Source organism: Chelon labrosus (genome assembly GCF_963514085.1).
Source record: "Chelon labrosus genome assembly, chromosome: 12".
NCBI classification, from domain to species: domain Eukaryota; kingdom Metazoa; phylum Chordata; class Actinopteri; order Mugiliformes; family Mugilidae; genus Chelon; species Chelon labrosus.
This window is the reverse complement of record NC_140345.1, coordinates 18,154,149-18,179,778: the sequence shown is the minus strand read 5'-3', so window position 1 is coordinate 18,179,778 and position 25,630 is coordinate 18,154,149. Positions and strand designations below refer to the sequence as shown.

The 25,630-nt window shown below is 41.0% G+C and overlaps 1 protein-coding gene across 1 annotated transcript in view; it reads left to right on the top strand.

Moving 5' to 3' along the window:
• The first annotated feature begins 3,178 nt into the window (after positions 1-3,178).
• LOC311497296 (CUB and sushi domain-containing protein 3-like) overlaps positions 3,179-25,630 on the top strand; it is a 219,112-nt gene continuing 196,660 nt past the window's right edge. The window contains exons 1-2 of the mRNA XM_084557548.1: positions 3,179-3,616; positions 18,444-18,666. Of these exons, the coding sequence (XP_084413674.1) occupies positions 3,439-3,616; positions 18,444-18,666 (401 nt within the window). The 5' untranslated portion in view covers positions 3,179-3,438. The remainder of the gene's footprint in view (positions 3,617-18,443; positions 18,667-25,630) is intronic.

The following is a 25,630-nucleotide window of genomic DNA, read 5'->3' as shown; positions in this document are numbered from 1 at the left end:
AAAAAAAAAATGCAGCTGTAAATGTGACAAGGCCCTGCGATAGACTGGCAACCTGTCCAGAGTGTACCCCGCCTCTCGCCTGATGACAGCTGGGATAGACTCCAGCAGACCCCCATGACCCTTAACAGGAATAAGCGGGTACAGAAGATGAATGAATGAATGAATAAATGTGACATTTGTTTGCCTCTATAGCTCAACATCTTACCGGGTCTCAGATATCCCCTCTCCCTTCTTACTCACATGCACACATATCTCCCCTGTACTTTTTTTACCTACCCCCACCTTCCACTTGCCCCTTTGGGGCTGTAGGTAGCAGACCTGGAGCGATGGAGCAGCAGAACCCAGCAGTGGATTAGAGGAAGTGTGTAAAAGAGGCCAGATTCAGAAACATTCCCCTAGGGAAGTCAAGCCAGCTAATCCTACCCCAGTGCTTACTCTATCAACGCCCTACCAGCAGCACTCTGCCCCAGCACACAAGCAGACATACACACAAACAAAATCTAACCCAGGCGTGAAGATTTCAGCTTAGATGTGTATGCCAAGGCGTATACAGCCACATCATGCAGTCATAAGAACAGACATGCGCTGAGAGGCGCACATGTTGCACGCACACAGAGTGACTCTGACGCATTTATTCACACGTGTGCATGCCTGCCATACACACGTACAGTAAGCACAAACACACAGTAGAACACCTACAGTTCAACCTCCCTCTGGGAATACAGCAGACCTTTAGCCTGTATGTGACACAGAAATCCCTCCCAAGTGCAAGTTCTCATACATGGCCTCTCCTAATCAGAACATGCTGACCAGATTCACATGTATAACAGTCTGAGTCCCTCAGGTGGTTCAGTCACTGCAGCAGTTTGACTGGTAGGTTGGCCGGCTGGTACTTGATGGAGTGGTCAGCAATTAAAGGTACATTCAACAGATTAAGTCCCTCTCTGTATGGCTAAGGCATGCAGCCGTTTGCATAAGTGTGCTTCCGTCCAAAGAAAAGGCCCAGCCATGCACTAGAGTGTATATGTTGCTACACGGAAGTGGACACACACAGAAATGCACACAAAAACACCAGGAGGATCAGGCAGGAGGCATGCTGATTGCTCATCAAGCAGCAAGCGAGAGTTGGTGAGAGGCATCAATACGACTGAAGCCCACTCTCCTGGGCCCACCTGTCGATTACAGTGGTAAAGACAAGCTGCCTGGTGCCTCAATCCATTCCCTGCAGCCTCCACTGGGCCTGTAGACACCTGAAGAATTCTGATGCCAGGGGGGAATAAGGGACCTTCCACTTCACACTGGCAGACACGCGGTGGTTTGCCACTGCAGCATAAACCATTGCGATAAACAAGTCTACAGAGAAATAGAGCGGGGATACAAATCTATCGCTCATGTGGCAGCGATTCAGTTTGTATGGTTGAGCGAGATAGATTTATATCAGGCTGTCCGCAGGAAAAAAGCACTACAATACATTTAAGTCAGTTGGCAAAGACACAATAAATACAGAATAAAACATAATTTATAGGTTACAATAGCCATAAAATGCTTTTTACAGCACAATTCAGAATAAATCTTGCTGTGTTACAATTATAAAAGCAATGCCTCCAGAGCTGAATTATGTTTTCTGGATATTTGGCCAAAGGACAACAAACTCATTGTCCTCTGCTGCCTCATAATTGGAAGAGATTAGGGCTGAATCAAGCTGCTTCCTCTCATTTATTCTCCTAAGGGACAGGAGGGGTATGGGTGGGGGGCTCACCCTGCCTGGTCAGCTAACCTTGGCCAAAGAAACTATTTTTTACAAAAACGATTATAATCTCGAAAGCAGATTTTAGGTAAACAACAAAGAGTCGTATATTCGATCAATTCATTAAGTTTTTGAGCTTATCAGTAAAGTCGTAATTTATATCTTTGTAGAGTAAGAATAACTGAATTATTGTATTCGTGTATTAATCTGAACCACGGTGTTTTAGTGATGAGGTAAGATGAAAACACAAGCGCACAAAAGCAGCAACATGTCCAAGCAGGCGCGCTGGTTCATGTTTCAGCACCATGGACAGCTTTCATACTTCCTCTCATAGTTACTGAGGAGTCCGGGTTTTTTTTTTTTTTTTTTTTTTTTTTTGTCTTCTTCTCCAAGAGGCTCTGCCTTAATTTACCAGGTTCCCTTATGAGCTTAACCTGCTGACATGACGCTAATAAATCTTGCCAATAGGGAACAAAATACTGATTTCTGCGGAGGTCGTTGCAGCTCCAAACATTAATTGGGAAAACCCGAAGTTACGCACGATTTAAAGCTCAGCGGTTATCCAAGCTTTATGCAAAGCTGCTGCTCTCGGCAAGGAGAAACTTTACTTTGTTGGGAATTTCAAAGCTGTAAGAAAATCCATAGTCTGTGTCATAAAAAAAAAAAAAATACCCGAAGCAGCGTCGTGCGCATTTGAATCAACAGCTCTTGAAGAAACTGTCCTTCGTTCTGTGTGAAATCACGACCTCCCGCCTCACTGCTCCCCCCCTTTTATTTACGCCGTCGTTTCAAAGCAGAGGTCGGTGACTCTTCCGAAGCTAGATGGCAGAAGAGCCCCACTGCAGCCGAGCCGAGCTTTGCGCCGTCATCATTCCGTCTTTGCATTGCAAATTGCCCAGGCCCATCGCTCCCAATAACGGCTCCGCTCGATCTCCAAAATGAAAATCAGAGTTATGGTGGGATTGCCTACCGGGCGAATTTCTTTCATCAGCTCTTCGGGACGGGTTGCTGCCTGTCTGAGTCTCACCTAACATCCCCCCCACACCCCTTTCCTCTCCTCTCCCGCACACGCATAAAGCACATGCTGTCATTAACGGAGTTCGTTTCTTTCTCAGGATTTACATTCTTCCCATAAAAGACGTGCCTCCACCCCTTTCTCCCTTGCCACCCACACCTCAATGTTCCCACTTCATGATTTGTTACCCACACATCAGCCAAATCATACTTACACAGGACGCTCTCCCTCCACCCTCTCCCCGCCACCGCCACCTTTTTTCTCTCTCTCTCTCTCCCCCATCTCTCTCTCTCTCTCCTCCTCTCTCTCTCTCTCTCTCTCACTCACTCTGCGTGGTTCAATTGCAGATCGATAAAGGCAGCATTCAAATTGTAGGCTAGACTCCTCTCCGTCCTCAGCCGGTTTTGCAGACATTTAACAGGAAAAGATGTTGAGCAGCAGATGCAAGAGCGCGCCAACAGAGACCCTCACACTTGATGCCCCTCTCAGCAGAGATGGTTGAGCCCTCGTCCAGGTTGCTGTGGTCCTATCCTAAAATTCAGTCTTGCTCACTTCTCTCCTATCAGCTGACATAGCGCGACGGGCGGCTCTGCCTGTTTCTCCTCTGAGAAGGGAATCCAGTTAAACCCCAGAGAAAGAGACATTAGCCCACAGCTTACATGTTTGAGTTGTGAACATGAAGGAGATTTACAGAGACGGATACTACGACGGATCTATTGAACTACGGGACGTTTTCAACAGGAGATGCGTTAGATGTGGCCGGAGGGACTTTGTCCAAGCCAAAACGATGAGGATTAGGACGGGAATTGTTTTTTGGAACCTCATCTTTTCACTGTTGTTCACTTGTGTGAAAGGTACGAGCCACTGCAGCAATTTTCTGTGTTTTCTCTGTGTGCCTCGGTGTGTGTGTGTGTGTGTGTGTGCGGTGTGCGTGCGTGCGTCCGTGCCTGCGCGTGTGCGGGAAATCAAAAGCTTTAACGTTACAGACGTGCGCAAAATGGGCTGCTTTCTGGATGGAGTTTTAAGGCACGCATTTCAGCGGTTTGCGCTCAATGCAGGCTTTGACTGAGCCGCTCAATAGATATTCTTGCGGTAGCCTACGCTCCTTCTAATAGCCTACGTGAGCTGCTTTGCTTAGTAGGCTAACTAGTGAATTGTTGAGTGTATGCACTGCAGATCTCCTACAGGATGTTGAGAGATTCTTATTTGTTTAGATAAGATTTCCTCTTTTTCTGGGTCGAGTTTTTCAAGTGTTAATGTCTGTTTCTTTCCTTCTTTTTGCATCAAGCTATTTTCTCGCCACAGATATGACTGGACCCTTTTAGGGGCCGAGGCAATAAGTGGTGTAGAACCAATTATGTGACTGGTGTTTATCGGACTTGCCAGTGCAGGCAGGTGTAAGGTGGGCTTCTTAGTATTCCAGTGGCTCATTCTCAAGGTCTGCCTATGTTTGAATGAAGCTGGTGAGGTAACCACAGGTTCCATTTCCTTGCAGACTATGCATCCCATTAATTACTTCAGACTAATGAACATTTGTGCATTACACTGAAATGCCACTCCTCTGATAACTAGTTTTTGCGTAGGCTCCTCTTCCTTTGAGACTATGTGGCAACAAAATTCCTAGACATGCACTACTTAACTGTCTGGAACCTGTGTTTTTTTTTATTTTTTCATTATTGCATAACACAACAATTTAAATCGCATTATATACATAGTGGAGTTTCTTTAATCTGAATCAGTCAAAGCAATTGTTGCTTATTTCACCTCATTGCGATTAACATGTCCTCAGCCTTTTTCCAGTGACATTTTAAAAAACCATTTAATGAAAACAAACAAAAATCAATATGTAGTTTCCTCTCTATGCCAGTTACATGTTGATTGCATGTTGATAGAGCATGAGCGCCTCCGTTTTTGTGTTACATGTAAGTGAAATTAAACCCAGAGAAAAGAAAATCTAAATTTTTTTCTTCTCAGCGTGTGCGTGTGTTGCATATCTGTTGAATGCATGTGTTGAATGCACGTGCTTATGAATATGGGCACTCGCAGATATCAATTTACATGCAGATTGTTCGCCCTGTGAGTAATTCTCATGTCTGTCTACTGGGGGTGGATGAAATGTGCAGCATGCAGAGTAGCAGCGCCCACCAAGAATGAGCCAAGTCGTGTCGAGCAGAGTCGGGCACAGTGCTGTTTCATCACCACCCACATTGTGGCAATGTCAGACCTTGAGGCCACTGCCAATCCTCCTAGTTCTGTTACTTATTAGGGAGCCAGCCAGCCAGGAATTGGGGAGGGAGGGAGGCAAGGAAGGGGGGGAGGAGGAGGAGGAGAAGGCCTGGGTCTTCTTTTGGAAAGGAATAGAGGAAATAGTGACACAGGGCAATGTGAGGAGGAAGAGCAGTGGAACAGCTGTTGTTCTTCCGCTCTGACAGTTGACATGTGTTTGCAGAAGTAAAAAGATATCGACTAGATCTGGTCTGTGACTCACTTCTGCTGCTAAGATAATGATGCCGTGGAAAAAAAAAAAAAGCGAGGGAGAGACTGTTCAACCGCACATATCTAGAGGTTCTTCAATTAGATCATTTCTGAGCCAGGACCCTTCACTGGGCAGTGATTCTCAATCCTCAAGGTCTTCTCCATCACCTGTCTGATTCTTGGCACCGGAAAACGTAGCGTAAAGTTTAGTGAAATCTAAAACAATGTTTGGAAGAAAAAAATTTCAAGGCAGCAGGCCACAACCAAAAAACATGGACATCCACTCCAACTGTGTTTCACCTCATCCTCGGGGAACTCATAAAACTGCTTGACACAGGCACAAATTTAGGAAGCTAAAGTGCAGCCACTGGATTTTTTAAGAGCAAAATGAGCAAAAAAAAAAGCAAAAATACCTGGGTCAAGCACAAATTGAATTCCTTTGCACAATGAGCAATCTATGTACTCTGTCTTCTGTCGAGTACGAGAGCTGCATTTGCCCCATTTTCCTCATGACAGTCACACTGCATTCATCGATCGGAGGACAATCAATCACCTTCACAATAATGAGACGGTCACAAAGCTGAGAGCACCGCACTCTTACAACACATGCTTATGGAAGCAATGGATAACATCATGTGAGAGATTAGGGATGTTCTCAGAATGAAGAAGTTCCAGATCGGCATTTTGGCCACGGCTTCGTGCATCTCCGCTTTACAAGTTTATTGTTATTGGGGTTACTGAAACAGATGGGTGCTATTTAACTTTATGTATGCTCTTATGGATGGAAACAAATTTAGATGACACTTTGCATATCAAAGTCCACTCAGATTTTCAATCGCTGTCATTTGGGACTTCCCAGGGAAAGGAGGATGGAGTTGATCATCATGTGAAACTGAAGAGACACCAGTCACAGGGGAGAACAAACAGAGCAGGCAGGCTCTGTTTTTCGCACCACATTTACACGTCAAACGACTGTCAATGATTAATAATAGTGAACAGATTGTTGGAAAATCTGTTGTGGCCCACCACTTGTGTCTTGTGATTACATTGTGTTTCTCAACTTTACTTCTCGCTTCCATACATGTTAATATGAGTTGGGTTTTTATCTCAATACCAGGCAGCAACTAATTGCTGGTAATCAGGTGGGTTGTGCACTAACTATAATCTGGCCACTGAGTCCTTGATGAAGACTTTATCTCAATGTGATTATGTAAACAGGCTGCAAAGGCTGCTGGGGCTAATCAGGATTACAATTTGTCTGTGTAATTATACTCTATCTACAGGGAATGCAGGGCATTATCCCACTGCCCCTAAGGTTCCTGATCTCCTGAAGAGTAGTAGAAGAAGAACCAAAGTACCGGGAAAGAGTGGACAGTCTCAAGAAGAAACTTTTCAAGTGGAACTAGGAAAAGTTTAGCATTTGAAACAGCAACAGATTTATTTGTTTCAGGGCTGACTTCTCAGTGGCCAGTCTTAGCGGTGTACCAAGGCACTACTTAGCTCACCCACTGGCCTTGTGCCTGTGGCTTTAGACCTGGGCCAAGCTCTTAGACGTTGCTGACAGCTCCCTGTGAAGGCTGAATGTGGGTTGGTGGTTTCTGATTATGTCCATTTTAATATAAGCGGGACTCTTGGGGGAAAGCGATGGCAGTGTCTTGTCTTCAGGAAGAATAATATCTTGCAGTTTGTTGAGATTAAATATAATGGGTTGAGGAGAGGCTGCTTCTAGAGACTAGGATACACATTCAAGGTCTCCTGCAACCCAGGTGCAATTTTTAGAGGGGATAAAACTCTGTTAAGGCATTTACTTAAGATAAGATTTCATTTATACATTATTAATTACTTTCACAATGTAATTTAATATCGTTTCCTATGTGGTAAGTGACACTCACTAATCTTGTCAAGATTTCTTTTGGCCACCATATATTATAGTTTCAGTATTATTGCCATTATAAGCTGTAACCGTACATACCGTCATACATCTTCCTCTGCAGTGCCCACTGCTGCTCTTGTTTGTTTCTGTGGCTGTCGACTAGGCTTTTGATATGTGACAGAAGAGCAGGCAGGCCGAAGCATGGTCAGGGAAACCAAGTGGGGTGATGTGAAGGTATCCGAGGAGGGAGGCTGCCGGGTGGAAGTTGTTGTGATTCTACAGCACATTTCAGCGGCAATTAAGATGATAGGTGAGGATGGCTTAACAGATACCTGTTTAGACTCTTAACTAAAACACTTTCATGGCCGAGGTGGAAGCGCAGGGGACTGTATACTCAATTCAGTTGGAAAATAGATTCTGGAAGGCAGAACACAAAATCGCTTCTGTGAGGAATAAAGTTACATGCAGTGTTGTAACATGTGTGATTTTCATGTAAGAATAAACATCCAGGCTTCTGCTGTGCATCTTAAAGAAAATCATGGATTAATTATTCATCTGATTTCAGGGCTCCATGCCGTGTTCATTAGCTTTCACCCAGGCCTTTGGAGTTGCAGTTCTTAAAGCAGTTGTTTATCCATTATTGTCCATCATGTAAAATGTGCCAGAAATAAAACCTATAATGTTTTTTTAAGTATTTCAGTGCATCTTTGCATAATCAAGAAAGTGTTTCCGTTTGGTCCAGCAATTGCATATATATATATATATATATATGCAGATAATTTATGTTCTATTTTCAAAGGTTTAATTTTGGTCATAAGAGCATTATTAGCAAGGACATGCAATACAGAAAAGGTGAACGTCACACAGCCACTGTCATCTAACTGCAGATAACAGACCGACAGTGACAGCAAATTTTAGACCTGCACTTCTAAACCAACCTGTGGAATCTGAAAGCAATGACAAATCACCTGCGGTCTTTTAATCATCTGTTGTGTGTGTGGGTGTGTGTGTGTGTGTGTGTGTGTGTGTGTGTGTGGCCTGCAAAACTCAAAAGCGTACAACAATCAAAGCCAAATAAGGGGGTATGATCCAAAAGGCCAAAAGAAAATTAGTGGTGTAGGTGATGATAATGCTGGCGTGGTTGTCACTGGGGCTTTTCTGTGTGGAGTTGGCACGAAAACCCTGTGCCCGTAATGCTTTTTCCTGTTGTTTTTTTTGTTTTGTTTTGTTTGTTTGTTTTGTTTTCCATTATAAATTCCTCACGGGGATATTCTGTCTCTGCATTTAAACCATCCATTCGTTCACACCAGGCGTGCAGCACCCGGGAGAGCACTTTGGGGTTTAGACGCTTGCTCAGAGCAATTCAACCATGAACTCAGGGGGATGCGAACCTGCGACACAACCCCTACCCCCAAAGCTTAGTGATTCTAATTGGTGGAAGGTGTTCATGTGAGTGTGAATGGCTGTTTGTTATCTGTCATGGACTGGCAACCTGTTCAGGGTGTCCCCCGCCTCTCACCCAGCGACAGCAGGATGGAATAAAGATGATGAAAGGCAACTATTTGATGGACAGGAAATAATAAGGAATTAATAAGCAACAACAGGACATTACGACTTGGATGGCTGTTTTTAAAATCAATAATCACTCATTTCTGCTTCTAGCTTCGCAGATGTTTTTTGTTCTGTAATGCTTGACAGTAAACTGAATATGTTTAGTCTTTGCTCTGTTGGTTGAAGCTTTGGTCACACAACCTGTTAAACAGTCTGAAGGCCTGGCCTCTGCTATTGCATCTAACTATTCTGAATAAACTTATCTGGAAAATAATAAGCAGATCGCCATCCCTAAGCTGAATGTGACAAAAACAACATAAATGTTTGCAACAAATGTATATAGTTGTCTCAAATGCTTAACACAAACCTTTTCTTTACAAACCCAGTGGTTAGTTTAGGGTCAGTAAATTCAAAGTTAATTTGTCAAACACATCTAATGAACTGCTATTTTTTTTTTTTTTTTTACAAAGGTCCATGTTACAAGCTAGAATAAATAAGGCAGATTAATTTAATATAAGGTTACTGTTCCATTTTTGTCTCCTTTATTTATTTTACCTAAGAGATGTGACACACACAAACCCACACCTGCCTGCAGGTGGAGAAAGTGTTGCAACAGCAGCAGCTATTACCGTTTTTTGTGCATGGCGTGATCACCGTGTCTAAGTCTGCAGGTTTAAAATGCAGTCAAGGTTGTTTTTCTTTCCTGGAGGGGCTGCAGGTTTGCATGTGTACAAGTGGACTAACAAATTCAGGAGAGTAACCAAGCTATTAAATATTAACGAGGTGGTTTGTACGTTTGTGATTACAGTTTCAAGCAAGTTGGAAGATGTGCTTTGCACCTTAAAAACATGCCTCCGCTGTGTGGACAAGTTTTTAGCTGGAAGAAGATGTTTACCAAAAATCTGCGGAGTACTGCTTCAGCCTTTGTAGTTGTCTTTAGATGATAATAATAATAAAAAAAAGAGATAGATCCTTCATCTCTGCTTCTTTACTTTTCTCTTTTCTGGGAAAGTGAAGTGTTGATCTTATTGTTTGTTTGGGAGATTGGAGGCTAGAGAGACAGGCATCCTATTAGATGCCCTGTTGGCTCACAGCTTTGTGGTGTACAGCAGCTCTCACAGTGGTGGTCTGGCATCAGGTGCAATATGGCTCAGTAGCACTTCGAGAAGATATTGGTGTCTAGCCACAAAGTACTGTATCTGTCTGGAGGTAGCTAAAGCACCAGCGGCACGCTGATGTTGGGAGATAGTTATTATACCACGCAGACACACAACCTCTGTTATTTCCTTGTGCAACGGTGTGTGTGTGTGTTTGGCGCGTGTGTTTGGCGCGTGTGCTAGCTGTGTTTCCGTGTGGCAGTGTATTTGATTTTAGTATTTTTCACCTCACTGGTTGGCAATTTAAAACCCACCAAATGGAATATTTCAGAGGCCTTTTCCAAATTGCAGTGACACACTCATGAGGTAATAGTCATTCGCAAGAAAGCCTCTTTTCTGTTTTTGTTGTATGAGCCCATTTCCCTTTCATCGAGCATGCAGACAAGCATAGAGAAGGGCTGCGATTATGCACATTCTATCAGTATGAATTGTGAAGGTGCAGCACAACCATGCAGATAAATTCCTTCTCTTTGGGTACATCAGTTTAACACCTCTGTGTGTGAAGTTTGCCATCTCAACCTTAGCAGCCATCACTTATTTCTTCCTGGTTTTGCTGATGAGAAATTATTTTCTTTCCCCCCCTCCGTATTTCATGTCTCAGAGCACAGTTTGTCACACACATAAAAGTTCCTGCATTTAGAAAAAAACTAAAGGGCCTCTAAATATAGCTTCTAAGTGTTGCAGTAGCTCGGATTTGAAAGGGTGCAGACCCCCCCGAGATTAATGATCAGAACACATGACAGCTGCAACATTTTTTTTGTCTCTCTCTCTCTTTCTCTTCCGTATTTGTTCTAATCAAATGTCATGCTCATTGAAAACATAAGCTATGGTTTTCATTTTCCTTTCATTTATATGCATATGAAAATGGTTTCTCAGAGCTGCTCTCATTTATCTTTGAAAAATAGGACTTTATAAAATCAATACTCTGCATCACCCATGACTTATTTTTCTTCCTCTACCTGGTGTTCCGTGAGGTGTGAGGATACAAGAGTGAAACAGGGACTTTGCAGCAAATGAAGCCAATCAGGATGTTTTCTGACCTTTGTTTTGCTTGGTAAGGGCTCCATCACTACAGTCTTTGTTCTGTAACCAGGCCTCACTGATGGATATCTCTATATTGGCTGAGTCACCTTTGAGGTCAGGTGCAAATCGATGCAGTTTTGTTTGTACTTTAACTTTAATGGCTTGGAGTGGTGCTGTTGCGATTCCTCTCTGTTTGTTTTTTTTTTCTCCTTTTGATAGGCCATCATCATGAACGGTGATGAAACGCCGTTCCGAGCAAGAGGTGTCCTTGACTAAGCATACACTACAGTCATTCGTGGAAAAAATAGGGTGTCAAGCAGAGAGACAAAATAATACGTGGCAAAAATAAGTCTGAAAGGAGGAAAGTACATACCTGAGTGGGCTTGTGGATCTCCGGCTTTGGATTTGTTTGAAGAAAGATTGTGTAATGTATGAAAGCAAAATGGCATTGAAGCATGAATTGACTGGTAGTCCAAGAGATGTTGAAAGCAAAATTCACAACTTAAAGGTCTGAAATGACGCATTTTGCTGTTATTTTATGTTTGTTCGGTCTGTACCGTTGTGAATATTTATGCATGCATGAGTATTTGACATTAAATCATATATTTTTACAATCACCCTTGTTTTTTTTTTCCTATTTCATTATTAATTAGACACAATACTGAAGGACTACTCCAGTAAGGTGACAGAGATTCGAACTAGTTCATTGTTGCAAAGTTGAAGAGTCTTTTTTCTAGTGTTTATGTTTGGGTGGAGAATAATTTGTTATTTTGCACGCACTGGATACAAAAAGTCAATTGTAAATTAATTTTTAAATAAGCACTAACAATGTGCACTCAGTTTATGGGGTACCACTAGCAAAACTGATGCACTCTAATACAACAGTCCTGCAATAAATCCCCTTTTGTAATTTTTATAATCTTCCGTTTACGTAGAAGCAATTTAACAGGGGTGGTGACTGTATGATCATTCCAGGGGGGATGCAGTTTTGTGGTGCTGTTAAATCGTATTGAATTACACACATGTTTGGGTTATTGTATTATTTAGCCAGACTAAAATGGGGTAGTAAAAATAATAGAAACATGTGTCAGTACAGCACAATACCATTCAATGGTGCTAAAAGCTTCAGTGAAATGAACACACGGATAAATCAGCAGTTTAAGCAAATGCAGAATATTGCATTCTTTATGGAGCCAAGATTTACTGCAGGAGTTGTGTGTGCGTGTGCGTTAGTTTTAGCTCAGTGTCCCTAATAAACTGATAAGTGGTATACCATAGTTTAGTACTGGTGTAATAAACATGTTAAGTTAATGAATGTGCTGCAGTGGAGCTCGCTGTGAAAATTCGTTTTAAGGATAAGAAGTGTAATTGGGCTTGAAAAATCGCAACTGTGTCAGAGCTCAAAGTAAGATGAAACCAGTTCACCTCTCATCTGTAGTTGTGTGTCTCGGTCCGTGACACGTGCACACGCTGGCTGCAATAACTGGGTACATGGGGGGAAATGTAAGTCGCTTTGGTTCAAAGAATCTGGCCAAGCCGCTGCCACTGCAGAGCTTTCAAAGTGCGGTCCCTTGACAATGTCCGTTGGACTTTTAGCCCTGCAGTGGACGGCCTCCTGCTGGTTTTACGCCACAAGCTATGGCATCATTTCGACATGTTTTTAATGAAGAATGAAAGACTTACAAGTAAAGTTGCCACTGTGAAGTCTTTAGTTCCCAACTTGAATGCCACTTTGAGGATGATAATAATAATAATCATTTTTGCCTGCTACTTTGGAAGAAGCTTACTCTGATTGGTGTCAGACGGGTTGCTACAACTGTTCTTTCATTGTCAGAACCTTTAATACCATTAATTAGGTCAGAAAAACATTCATTTTAATATTATATGGATTAAAGAAGTTAGACAAACTAATCTAACAAGCTCTAGAGGACAATAGACAAGCAATAAAATACAAATACAGGGCAACGGACAACAGATAAAGTGAATATACTTCAAGGGCAATATAGCAAATTGAACACAATATATTTCCCAAACTAAGTGGGGCAGTGTTTCATCCCAATTCAACTGCTACACTGCAGGCAGAGGCGAAGAAAAGACCTGCAGTGAACTGTTCCCTGTGGGATCTTGGAACAACTACCTGCAAGGAGCAGGACGGACTGTGATTGTTTATTTTCAAGGCCTATTTAATGATGGTCTGCTCAAATTAGAGTCAGTCGGGATGAGCCATCTCTCATATATATCAGCAATCATCCATTACCCAGTGGTCTGTTTGTCACTCATAATAATTTGGACAGCGGTTAATGACCGCTCCTCCCATCTCCTGCTGCACATAATTGTTGCTCTTTATGGCCCAGTACAAATCCTCATTAATGGTGGAGGACAACATATTAGCTGTTTACTTGTTCAGGGTGCACCTATCTTTTTATCCATCAGTCGATGTACTGGGAAACCTAAATGTTGCCTTTAATTTCCTTCCCTGCTTTAAGTAAACAATTTAACCTGAAACAACCTGTACAGACCTTAAAAATAATAAGATGCCTTCTATGACGTATTGGGTTTACAAAACCAGTCGCATTTGCCATCCACACTGCACTGTGATTCATTAACTGAGGGAGCTGTGGAGCAGTGTTTAGAAAAGCAGCTTGGGAGTAAAGAGTCACAGGTGCACATACCCTCATTTTGATGGCTAAGGAGCCTTGAGCAAGCACCTAACCCCCAAGCACTACACAGGTGGCAGCCCTCTGCTCCGAGTAGACACACTACTTCATGAATGAATGGATGTGTCAAATGCAGAGACAGAATTTCCCCATGTGGGATCCATAAGGGAATAATCATTATTATTATAACTAGTGAATTTTGCCCCAAATCCCTGTGTTCGCTGCAGGAAAGGAGATCACATTCAGTAGTCTTGCTTCACCCCTTTGCATTGGTGAGAAGGCCAACAACAAATACGGTGTTATTACAGATGTACTTATGTATGGATGTACACACACATTTGCAATTCAGACTGACAAACACCTTCTCATCAGAAGTCTCGTCAGAGTGGCAGATCACTGCCTTTCTCCTCAGTCTGTGTTTTGCACAGCATAACTCTCTGTTATTATCCCTAAAGGTGTGGTAAAAATATATTTATGTTTTTGAGTATCCAAAAGGCCAGGGGTAACTGTAACTACGTGAGGAACAGCTGGGACCGTTCTTGAGCTGTCTGTCAGGCAGGCTGGCTGCCCACTGAGGCCCCCCGCTCCTGCCAGACTCGTACGTTACGATGCTGATTCATATTTCTGAACCATATTTTCCCTACTGAGCAATCACAGCATGTTGTTAATTTGGTTTCTCATCACAATTTATGGGCTTTGCTGCAGAGTGGCGCTAACACGGGGTCGGGGGAAAACTCTGGGGACTGCGTTTCACATCAGAAGTGATGATGGAGGTCGGAGCAGGCTACTGAGCGGTGAATTCAAAGAAGACATACTGTAGGTCTAAGTGATAAATGGATTTATTGCAAGTCCTCTCTCCCGTACATGGAAGCATATGTTGTTGTCGCGATTTCCTTTGAAGTAACAAGATGAATGTTTACAGTGTTCTTTTTATAGATACAGCTTTCATGGAGCTGATAGTGCTTAACATATTACAAGCCTGTATACTTCAGAGCATTGAAACAGGATTGTAGTACATAATGAATAGCTTATGGGGAAAAAAAGGAAAACTAAGAAGGCAAGAGATATGAGGGGGTGAGAGGTAGGGAGGCAGAGAGGGACAAAGAAAGATGCGGGGAACGATTGGCTGAAGTGGCAATGAATTGAAAAGGTGAGTGAACCAGACAGAGGGTGAGAAAAGAGGTTGAGGGAGACACAGAGAAGGGGGGAAATACACATGGTGTGAGAAAGTTGCAAGAGTTGAGAGAGGGATAATGAAGGTTGAAAGCTGTGCACACATCTGAGGAGAAGTAGGTGGGAGAGCGAGAGAGGAGGCAGAAACAAGGAAATAGATATCTTGGCCATGCGCATCTGTTCTGTCATCCCTGGTATTTCAGAACAATCAGCCACACAAACACAACTAAGCAGTTCATAAAAACAGCATTACACTGAACGGTGCACAACATTAGTCTTTGAATGCTTGACAAATTGTGCTGTAATTACCATACATGAGATATAAAAGGAGCGTCAACTAAAACATATAATACTTGATTTTAAATTGTGTGATTCTAACTGCTTCTGAGCCCTACACACGATGTTTCTGCCAGCATCGCTTCGTGTTTACGTTAACTGCACTTAAACTGTGTGGTGACCTTGCTACAACTCAAGTCTAGTTTCCTTGATTTGCACTCATGGTTATGTAGCAGTGATTAAAACTGCATGTTTCTGGTTTCATACATTTTTTACTGTTTTAAGGCTCTCACTCCGACAGACGTCAAATCAAGTGTTAGTAGGCTGGCAATCATTCTGCAAAATTGAAAGAGGGCACTCCAGTGATTTAGTAATGCCATCCACACGTGGCAAAAGGTCAAAATTAAAGCAACTGAGAGCAATGTGATCCACTTCCAAAACTTTGGGACCAAAATTTAACCTAATGCAGAATTACAGCAGCTTTCCAATTACTTTCTGCAAACACCTATAGACACAGGAAGTCCCATCCTTTCTGTTAGGCAACGACTGCTTAAAACATATTTACTGCATTTATTTCCCACGTGTTATCTTATTCATAACCAGACATTGCTAGTCTAGAGTTAACCAAACTGTGATTGGATTTTTAAGCTAATGTCAGCTCACATTCGCAAACGCTCAAGCTGACTAATATATGTAATGCTACACATGTCTGTTGATGTAACGCAGGAGGTTTTGGAACTCACGCTGCCTTCTGATTGAACTTGTGCGCTAATCTGAAGGCCACATGAAGTTTGGAGGTCTGTAGCGATTGTCTCTGCAGAAAGTTGGTGACCTCTGCATACTATGCGCCTCAGCATCTGCTGACCCTGCTTCATCATTTTACGTGGCCTGCCACTTCATGGCTGAGTTACTGTCGTTCCCAATCGCTTCCACTTTGTTATAATACCACTGACAGTTGACTGTGAAATATTTAGTAGCGAGGACATTTTACGGCTGGACTTGTTGCACAGGTGGCATCCTTTCACAGTACCACGCTGTAATTCACTGAGCTCCTGAGAGCGACCCATTCTTTCACAAATGTTTGTAGAAGCAGTCTGCATGCCTAGGTGCTTGAATTAATACACCTGTGGCAAGTGATTGGAACACCTGAATTCAATTATTTGGATGGATAAGTGAATACTTTTGGCAATATATATATATATATATATATTGCCAAAAGTATATAAAATGGTCGAGCAGTCGCAAGTGAATTTTGGAAAATATGTACTCATAATTATGTTCATAATAACAGAGGAGGTGACAAAGTCAGACATCAATATTCAGACAGTGTGAGTTGTGCATTTCTGCCCTTGCAATTATCTAATCCCCCCATTTGACCGAAGTGAATTAAGTCTAAGCTAGGGCTAAAGTACTACAGCACGACTGCAGGTGTGCTCACTTTCAGTAATGGACACGTATTCATGAAATGTCTTCTTCGAGACCATTCTAAGCGTTAGTGTGGGTGACTTTCATTTTCATTTGCTCTTTTCTTTTAAACAAGCCCTCATACAGTTCATTGCTTAAAGTTGGAGACAAATAAAAATACTGGTGAGCTCTTTTGGAGGCGTATTTGTGTGGCTCATTTAAGCAACATTCAGATTTAATAAATTCAACAACGTGCAGCAATTTAACAATATCAAATATCACATTAGTTGTTGGCCAGTCACATTGTATGCAGCCCAAATTTCCACATTTTTCAGATCAAACCCTCAACTTTGCTGGCTCATTGATGAGGGCTGTTCTGGTAATTACGATGTTCCAGAGAGCACTTGAAAGCAGCCATAATGCACTGTGTAACAGGTTGGATCATTTTGACCCTTGTAGGCGGCACATCAATGGTGCAAATTTACCGTGTTTGCTCAGTGCTGGTAGAAATAATTGCAACTTAGGTATGCACCAAACCTTAGTGGGAATTTATTCCTGCTGCATTTAGAACAGAAGCTCATCACCAGACACAACATTATGTATGAGACAGTTTGGGCACACTCTGTTTACAAGTGTTTCTGTAAGAAGGTCGGGGCACTGGATAGAGGAGGAGTGAAGTGGCAGTAGGAGTTTCAGCTGATGAAGATCTACAATTCTGTCAGAAACTGTGGGGCATGACCCCCTTCCTCTGGGCCAGGGCCTCTATGAGAAAGGACTGTGGGGGAAAAAAGTACTGCACTGCGTACATGCAATAACGCAGTTTTTCTTCTGTGAAATACAGTCAGCTGCCAAATGAACCGACTTGACAAGAAGGAAATTGAGTGTCACTTTTAACCGTCTGCTCACATCAGATCAGAAGCCAAACATATTATTGGGGGAAAAAACTACTGTATATCTTGTTAGAAGCCATTTAAGTTACAAAACTGCCAAGTTATCCGTGTTTTTTTTTTCTTTTCTTTTCCATACTGCAGTGTGTGTGTGTATGGCCAACACTATGCAAAACATCCTTTACCTACCGAGTGTGAAAAGCTAATTACACTAGGAGTAAATTGTGGGGGGTAAACCATGCATCTTAATTAAGTTTGCATTTCATTAGACAACATGGAAGACAGACTCAAATAAAAAAGGGCACTCTGACTCAGTGTGTATGGGAACACGGCCATGTAACGTGGTTGATTAGAGATTAGCCGAGAACATGTGTACTGTAAATGTTTATCTGATGCTTTATATTGTTGTATGTGCTACTAAACTATGGCCAAGCTAACCTTGGTGGTGTTGACGGTGAAGATATAATGTTTAACCTAATATGTCAAGGATATTGATTTTCAGTAAGCCAGTGCATTAAAGTGCAAAGATTTATCTTGTGTGGGCTGACTGTTAAATGTTTGTGGCACTAAAATGCAAGACTTTGCATGTTGCTTGTCTCAGGAGCTTTCTGACCCTCTGGAAAGAAATTGGGAAATTGTAGTGATGCATTACAAGCTTTTTGTTTGATAAGACATTGAAAAACATTCCCCAGTTATGCATTTTTCTCCGATTATTACAGCAGTGGGTGTTGGAGCTTATTCTTTCTTCTTCTTCTTGTTTTTTTTTTTTTAATTTGAGGGGGAACTGAAAACATAAATGGAAACACAAAACTTGGCTCTCTGTCAGCGGGTTGCCAGATTTCCCTCACAGCTTCTGCCAGCTGAGAACAATGTGGATTTTCCGAACAATTTGTTCTCAGCTGAAGAAATATTACACCTGAAGCTTGCAGGGTGCATGTAGTTGTTGCAATAAAATGTTACCCAGTATAGCATCTGAACGGGTCCGTTTAAACATTTTAAAGCCATTCCGTTTATTTATTGCTGATTGGATGCTTGTACGAGGCAAAGCTTAGCAAAAGAAAATACCTTTTCTGTGATACCTACAGTTTACTCCCTCTTTTCCTGTGTTGTAACACATATTACTTTGTTTTTCCTTTCAGCTTAGAGTGTCACGCACATTCAGTACATGTGTTTGATATTGACTTGTTTGTTCTCTTTCTTTCCAGGTTTTATCCACACTTGTGGAGGCACTTTAAAAGGGAGGAATGGGACGATAGAAAGCCCCGGGTTTCCATATGGATATCCAAATGGAGCGAACTGTACCTGGGTGATTGTTGCAGAGGAGGGAAACAGGATTCATATAGTTTTTCAATCTTTTGCCGTGGAGGAGGAATATGACTTTTTATCTTTGTATGACGGGCATCCACACCCGGCTAACTTCAGGACGAGGTAAGGAAGTGTTGCACATTGACGGCTGAGTTTGATGGGTGGCGGGCAGGGACGAAAAGATGTAAGGGGGGGAAAGCCTTCAGTGATCGCTTCTGACGGAAAGTTCATCTTTAATGTACACATAACAACAACTGCTTATTCCTGTCAGGCGAGTCTCATGTGTAGTGCGAGGAGTGTTGCGTGTCTGCTCTTTGCTGACACGGTTTCTTGTGGAGCTGAGCTGCCTTCTCAAAAGATTTCCATTGGGCTTTTACATATGAAAAGCTAGTTTTATGTTTTGGTTTCAGCGGAGCAGACGTACAAAAAGGTTTGTTCCACATTAAACCAAAGCAGTCATTACATGTAGGATATATATTTCTCTAGTTGTGTCTTAGGAGGCAAATACATAGAAAGAATTTCCACAAGGGAGTATATAAAAGTCGGAAAAAGACATTTCCTCAATGATATACACTTTAAATAGTCTTTATATTCCAAAGGAAAGCAACCATCCAACCAGACAGCTCTAAGGAGAAACCCCAGCATTTAACTGTGAACGAGCATGCTGTGTTGGCTTCAGTGATGCATGGGTCATCTCAGCAGCCACCATCGTTCATTCAAATGCTTCGCTGGAAAAGATAGAGGTAGAGAATTACATGAACATCAAACACAGTGAATTCTCCTTCATTACTTTACCCACTGAAGAGGCAATCAACAGTTTTTTGGATTGTCACAGAAGCCTGGCATTCAAGAGCTGTGTCAACATTTTTTTTTAATTATTATTTTGCCCTCCGAGTTTTTGTTCTAAACAGAATGATTTGGCCCTTCGTGCGTCCCTTCATAATTCAACCGATGAATTTAACAAAGAATATTTAGATGACAGCGTGCTGAACCCACGTGTAAGAGGGATTAATGTAAGACTGCTCAAAATAGGCACACATCTACAAAGAAAGATATACATAAGGTTCAGGTCTTAACACACATGTATTCTTAGTGTACGCCAACAAACGGGTTTAAGTGTGAAGGTTTTTCAGTCAGTCGTCGCTGACTTGCCTAATGAAATATACCTGTAAATTTACAAATATTCTGCTGTTCAAAAGAAAATGTGATCAAGAAGAATCTCCGCTGCAGAATTTGTAGAATGTACTATCTCCTACTTTCCTCACACACACCCTTTAAAGAATCCTTTGGTGGATTTTAAAGAAAACGCCACAAAGGTCACATTTTTCTTCTCAAATCTGATTTCTCTAAAATAAACCCACTGTTTATAGATCGGTTTGCTGTGTATTATGACAAGATTATCTCTCGGCTGAGTTGATAGAAAAGTGTGGATACACACGTCAGCTTTTAAACCTGTCAAAAGCTCCTTTTTTCTAAAAAAGACATCTCTGTGTCTGATTATCCACTTGTATTCACAAGCATGCTCCATCAGAGGTGAAAGAGAGGTCCAGCAATTCACCGTGAAACACTCAGAATGACGGTACCAAATGATTTCTCATCGTCTATTTACAGTATGTGGCTCAGCCTCAGTGGAGGTGGACCGAGGTCACGTGACATTACAATCGAGGATGTATGGCAAAGAGTGGAAATGAAGGGGAATAATTCAGGAGTTGAATCATTGTTGATACTTCAGCAGCTGAATCACTTTAGATACTTAAAAGATTATGTTGCATAATGTTTTCAAGGTCGGGCTTATTAAAGGCAACCATGCCAGACCATGCCAGTTGGCTATACATCACTAACTGATCTTACAAATCTAACCAATGCTAAAAAACAAAAACACACATAAAATATCACGCTGTTTAAATCTGCAGGGAATTATAGAGCAAAGACTTTGCTATTGAGCAGTCATGCTGCACAAGTACTGACAGCATGTCGGTTCAAATTGGCGTGTTGGATATTAATGGCGTTAAGTTTAGTTTCTGTAAAATGGCACAACATCAGTGGCTCGTGGCAGATACATGTGATCACACACACATTGTTACTGTGCTAACGTTAATCTAACTTGGGTTACTTTCCCTTTTACAGTTTATCTTCAGCGCCAATCTCACCAACTTTAAAAATCAGTGACACTGACAAACTCTAGTACAAAAGGTAATTTCACAATTCAACATGAGAACTGATGTAGCCCTTGAAGGCCTCACGTTATAGGAACGAATTGAAAGCCGAATTTCCCATTATTCTTGAAGGCAGCACACAAACTGTTGATTGGCACCACAAATGGCAGCTGTGTGTAGAAGCGGAGAGCGGTGGTGCTGCTTCAATTTCACCTCCTTGAACAACTTTTGTAAGTTATACATTTGTTTGTGAAGCCTGCTGCTAAATGTTGCGGTCACCTGGATTCATTTGTTTAGGCTAAAATACAAAATTAGTTTGTTTTGCTCATAGTAACGTTAGTAACGGTAGCTCTGGTTGACATGATGGCAGAGCGATTAGCATTGTTAACAAATTAGCATTGGCATTTTTTATTTTTTTATTTTTATTTTTTTTAGATAAACCCTCTAAATCTCAGTAAAATGAAATAAAATGCTGGTAAATTTCGGTGTAAATACTGGAGGTAAAAGAAGCAGCAGGTCAGAAGTAAGCAGGCTAGGAGTCCAATTAGAGTCTGACAGGCTCCTTTCTCCAAATTTAAAATAAGGCTTTGTCTCTTCCTCCTCTTCGCAACCCTTATTCTATGCTAAAACCAGTGACTCAGCTATTAGAAATCAATTTATTATTGACTAATCCATAGCAATCTTAAATGGCAGCCTAATTATGTTTTTGGAGAATATTCAAAATGAAAGGAGATTTCTTTAATTAATTTAATCCATTACAGCATTTATTTTTTTTTCTTTTCTTTCTTTCTTTGCCTCAGTGTTTTGTTGTTTTGTTTACAGTCTCATTGACTTTGTGTTGCTTTCAACTCACTGGTCATGATTGTGTTCCTTGGCCTCGGTCTAATTTGTCTAATTGAAGAAATTTAATTTGAGTTTAATTTCATTGTGATATGATTGCAGCAGTGGTGCAGGGTTAACCCTGGCTCCACACATGGCTATGGTGGCATGCTGATCGAGGGAAGTTTTTTGTGTTACGTTGGGCTAAATGACAGAAAAGATTTATAAGTACTTGCCTCTGTTGTGCACATTAATTGTGGTTACTGCTTTCAGCTATTTTCTTGTCGTTGTGGCTCCGTTAATGCAAATGTAATCATGCAGCCATCTGGATTATCCTCCTACTGTATACCAGTGCAGGAAGAAATATTGTTTTAGTTGTTTCGGTAGGCCTGCAAGATATGAGGACAATCTACTGCACTGTAACATTGATCAATGGTAATATGATGCAAATATTGTGTGCATCTCCTTCCTCAGCAGCCACCGTGCTACAGTAGCCCCCAAACTGAGTCCTATAAATCTGACTGGAACTGATGGCTAGATGGGGCGTCTTCTGATTGGCCAGATGGTGTTAATGCATGGCTCCTGTGTCCAGGGTTCCATCCCGTACGTCAAACTTTCGCTTGCTGGGTGTGAATGCATGCCCTCCTGTAAATACAATATTTTTTCCTCTGCTGTGTTCACACTGAACGTCTTTCCTCCTTTTCATTTGAATGAAGTTAGGGAATTTACATGGGGTTGGGGCTGAATGAGGTGTAGAAAATAAACCAACTTTGCGTTGTGTAATCCTGTTGAGAAGGACCACAAAGACATTACTATAATGGGGGAAGGCATAAAGCAAGAAGTATGTATTTGTTTGCTGCATTTGCATGATAAAACCATTTGCCTTTTCAAGACCCACACAGTGCAGTTTGTCCGTGTTCATGTGTGCCATCTTTCCAGTGTAACATAGCAATGAACTAGCAAACGGCCATCAGAAATCGGAGTGGATCTGAAGATGTTTAAAGGAAATTTACAACTGTGCTTTTTCAATGCCTAGATCCTTTCAGTCTGTTAGATGTTTATGGCCAAATGCATATTTCTCTCTCAAAAAATTAAAAACATGCTTACAAAGTGTTGTAAAACCCGAGGGGGGGGAAAAAAGGTGGCCCTTAACTTTCAACTTGAAAGATGTCGGTACCTCTCTGATTTGTCCCCCCCTGCTGTCCAACATTTCCCCCCTGTGAGTTTCTTCTTCTTCACAGCAAGTTAGTAAATTCTGTTCCCTTTACCCTCAAAAAGCACCATGAAAAGGAGTCAAAATGGCACAGTGCCTGCATGTTTTAATAAAATTATTGATATTTGGCATCATTGCATCAATAATTAACCCAAACCCTCAAGACGCAGTAATTGCATATATTCCTATATATTCCATATTCTGTCCCAACACTATTTAACTGGGGGCTTGTAGTTTGCTCAGACTTCAATTAACATTTGCTTAGAACCGGGTATCGATACTGATTTCCTTTATCGATGTGATTCCGATAGTCAAGGTGTCTATTCAATTCAATATCAATTAATTTAGTGTTTCAGTTTCAAAAAAGATTTTACTTAGTTATGAAATACATTTTCACAAAGCTAATGTTGTCATTGGTACCAGACATTTGTTCTATTTCCACAATATTTTACTTGTAGTTGACACATGGCTTTGCATTTGTCCCACTCTTCTCTTTAGTCATACATTTCAAATCCAATTGTTGCCACACCTCTGCTCGCAGGCTGGATGGTGCTCTGTCATGTTTTGGTTCTCCCTCACATGTGGACTAATCTAGTTGCTCGGTCTTATGCGAACCAGTCTTGCTGGACATAAGATCGATGCAGGAGATTGCATGTGTTTAAAACATGACTATTTTTATGAATCGATATCAGATCTTTCAAAACAAGATCGATTTGAATCAGATTTAAAACAAAAAAATTATTTTTTTTAATATAAAGTCAGTCCTACATTTGCTGTTATTCTGGACTGACTGGCATTCGAATGAGACGGCTGAAATTGTGTCTGCTCTCCAACACTCAGTTTTTCCCATAACAAATTCCCTCATTGACATAATTTAGCCATTTTCCATAGACGGTAGAAAATTATACAAGATCCAATTTTATGGCTTAAAAGGAAATAATTGGTGCAATAAACTGTTCCACTGTCATAGATTACCTCAGGCTAGACATGCTGCATCCCATTTTGCCTTTGCCATTTGCCTTGAGTTATATAAATGATAACATATCATCAATATACAAGTCCAATTAAAGTTCATAAACAGCATTTATCCTCAAGGAAACGGCTGTTGGATGGATATAATGTTTGACTGTAATGAGAGATATGAGATGGATAAATGATAGCAGACTTTCCATAAGTATGTGACTCCAAGTAAAAATTTCTGTTCATATATATCTGTAGAGATAAAGTGCTTGTAGTTTAACCTAATTAAACATTACTTTTCCATGTTCAGTAACAATATTAAAGGAGATGTTGTGTGCAGGTGTAGCTTTAGACAAACTTTTAACATTGCTTACATTTCACATCTGTGCAAGACTACTGCTGATGACTGTCAGTGAACAAATTCTGTGGGCATTACACAATGAAAGTGGAGAACTTTAACTTTATGCATTACTTTAACTGTAATGCAGAAAGTTTTAGTAGCGTACTTCTCAGTATGTTGTCTTTCACTTGTTTATCCAGAGTTTTCCTGCTTGCAGTGCTTCTGTGCTAGTGGTCAGTTATGACTAGGACAGGAAGAATAATACACTGTGGTATTGAAGTGTGCAGGGCTGTGTGAGGTCAATATATATTTTATCAGCAGTATGATGGGGGGATTTTAGCTAGAAGAACTGTATAGTAAATACATTGAATATGCATTTTTCTTCATTCAGTGTGACTCTCCACACTTCTCCCAATAGTACACTGAGGTGTTTGTTTACTGAGATGTTGCTTCTAGCATCTGTGGTTGAAGAAAGCTGCTTAATATTATGCAGTGACAGAAAACATCACCAAGCTGCTATGAGACAAAAGCAAATGTCTCAAATTTTCATGGGTATGTCCCGTCCCGACCTCTAACCTCTAAATTGCACTTGTTCTCTGTGTTTTAGTCACACAGTGTACACAGATTTAATGTTTTGAGGACATTGTATACTGGCAGGATAGTTTTACATCAGCAATGTTGCACAGTCAGCCTGTAGCGACATAAATATTGATAGTGGAACCATGAGGGTACTATACAGTGCAATTCTTATGCCAAGGTATTCAGTACTGAAACCCCAGAAATCCTGAAACTAAAATTATACAATATTTAAACACTGTATGCCAGAATATTTTCTGGGGACGATCTAATTGTGAAGGTTTTTTTTTTTGTTTGTCATTTAGATTTGCAAGTCAGCTTTCAGGTCATTATACACTACAAAATTTTCAAACATGTAATGGAGCATTACCACACAAGATACCTTTAATATATTAACTTCTCTTTATTTTGAAGCTAGGAATTGATCTTAAATATATGAATTGCTTCCAACATTGCCATTATTTATTCATTAGGTTTTTAATTTAGATAAAGAAATAACCATGTATATTAAGTTAACACATCTGACACTGCCTAATGTGTTTTATAAAGGTGAGCCATAGAACTGGACTTGAGACCATAGGGTTATTGAGCGATGCACCTAACTCCTAAACTGCTCCCCATGTGTTCCAATCGACTGGTTAAATGCTGAGAAAAAAATTACTTGTATGTGTATATTTGCTCATTAAAGCTGATATACATTTGCATTAATATTATAATGGTAACCTTTGCAATATGCTTTTTGAGATTTAAAACTAATTGGTTGATTGCATCCTATGATGTAATGTGTAGTCGGCTAAAGTAACACATTTTGGTCATTCAGTCATTTTTTTCCGACAGCATATTAGGCTCAACACTGTAAACTTTAGAATTAAGTGTGACATTTTATGGTTTCAACCATAAACTTCCTTGTGATAACAAGCACTGATATAATCAGGGATTTGGCATAGCTGAAAAGATGGTTTCAAAAAAGACGGACGTTTTCTAGAGTAATAACATTACAATGCCGCTTGTGTGGATGCATGT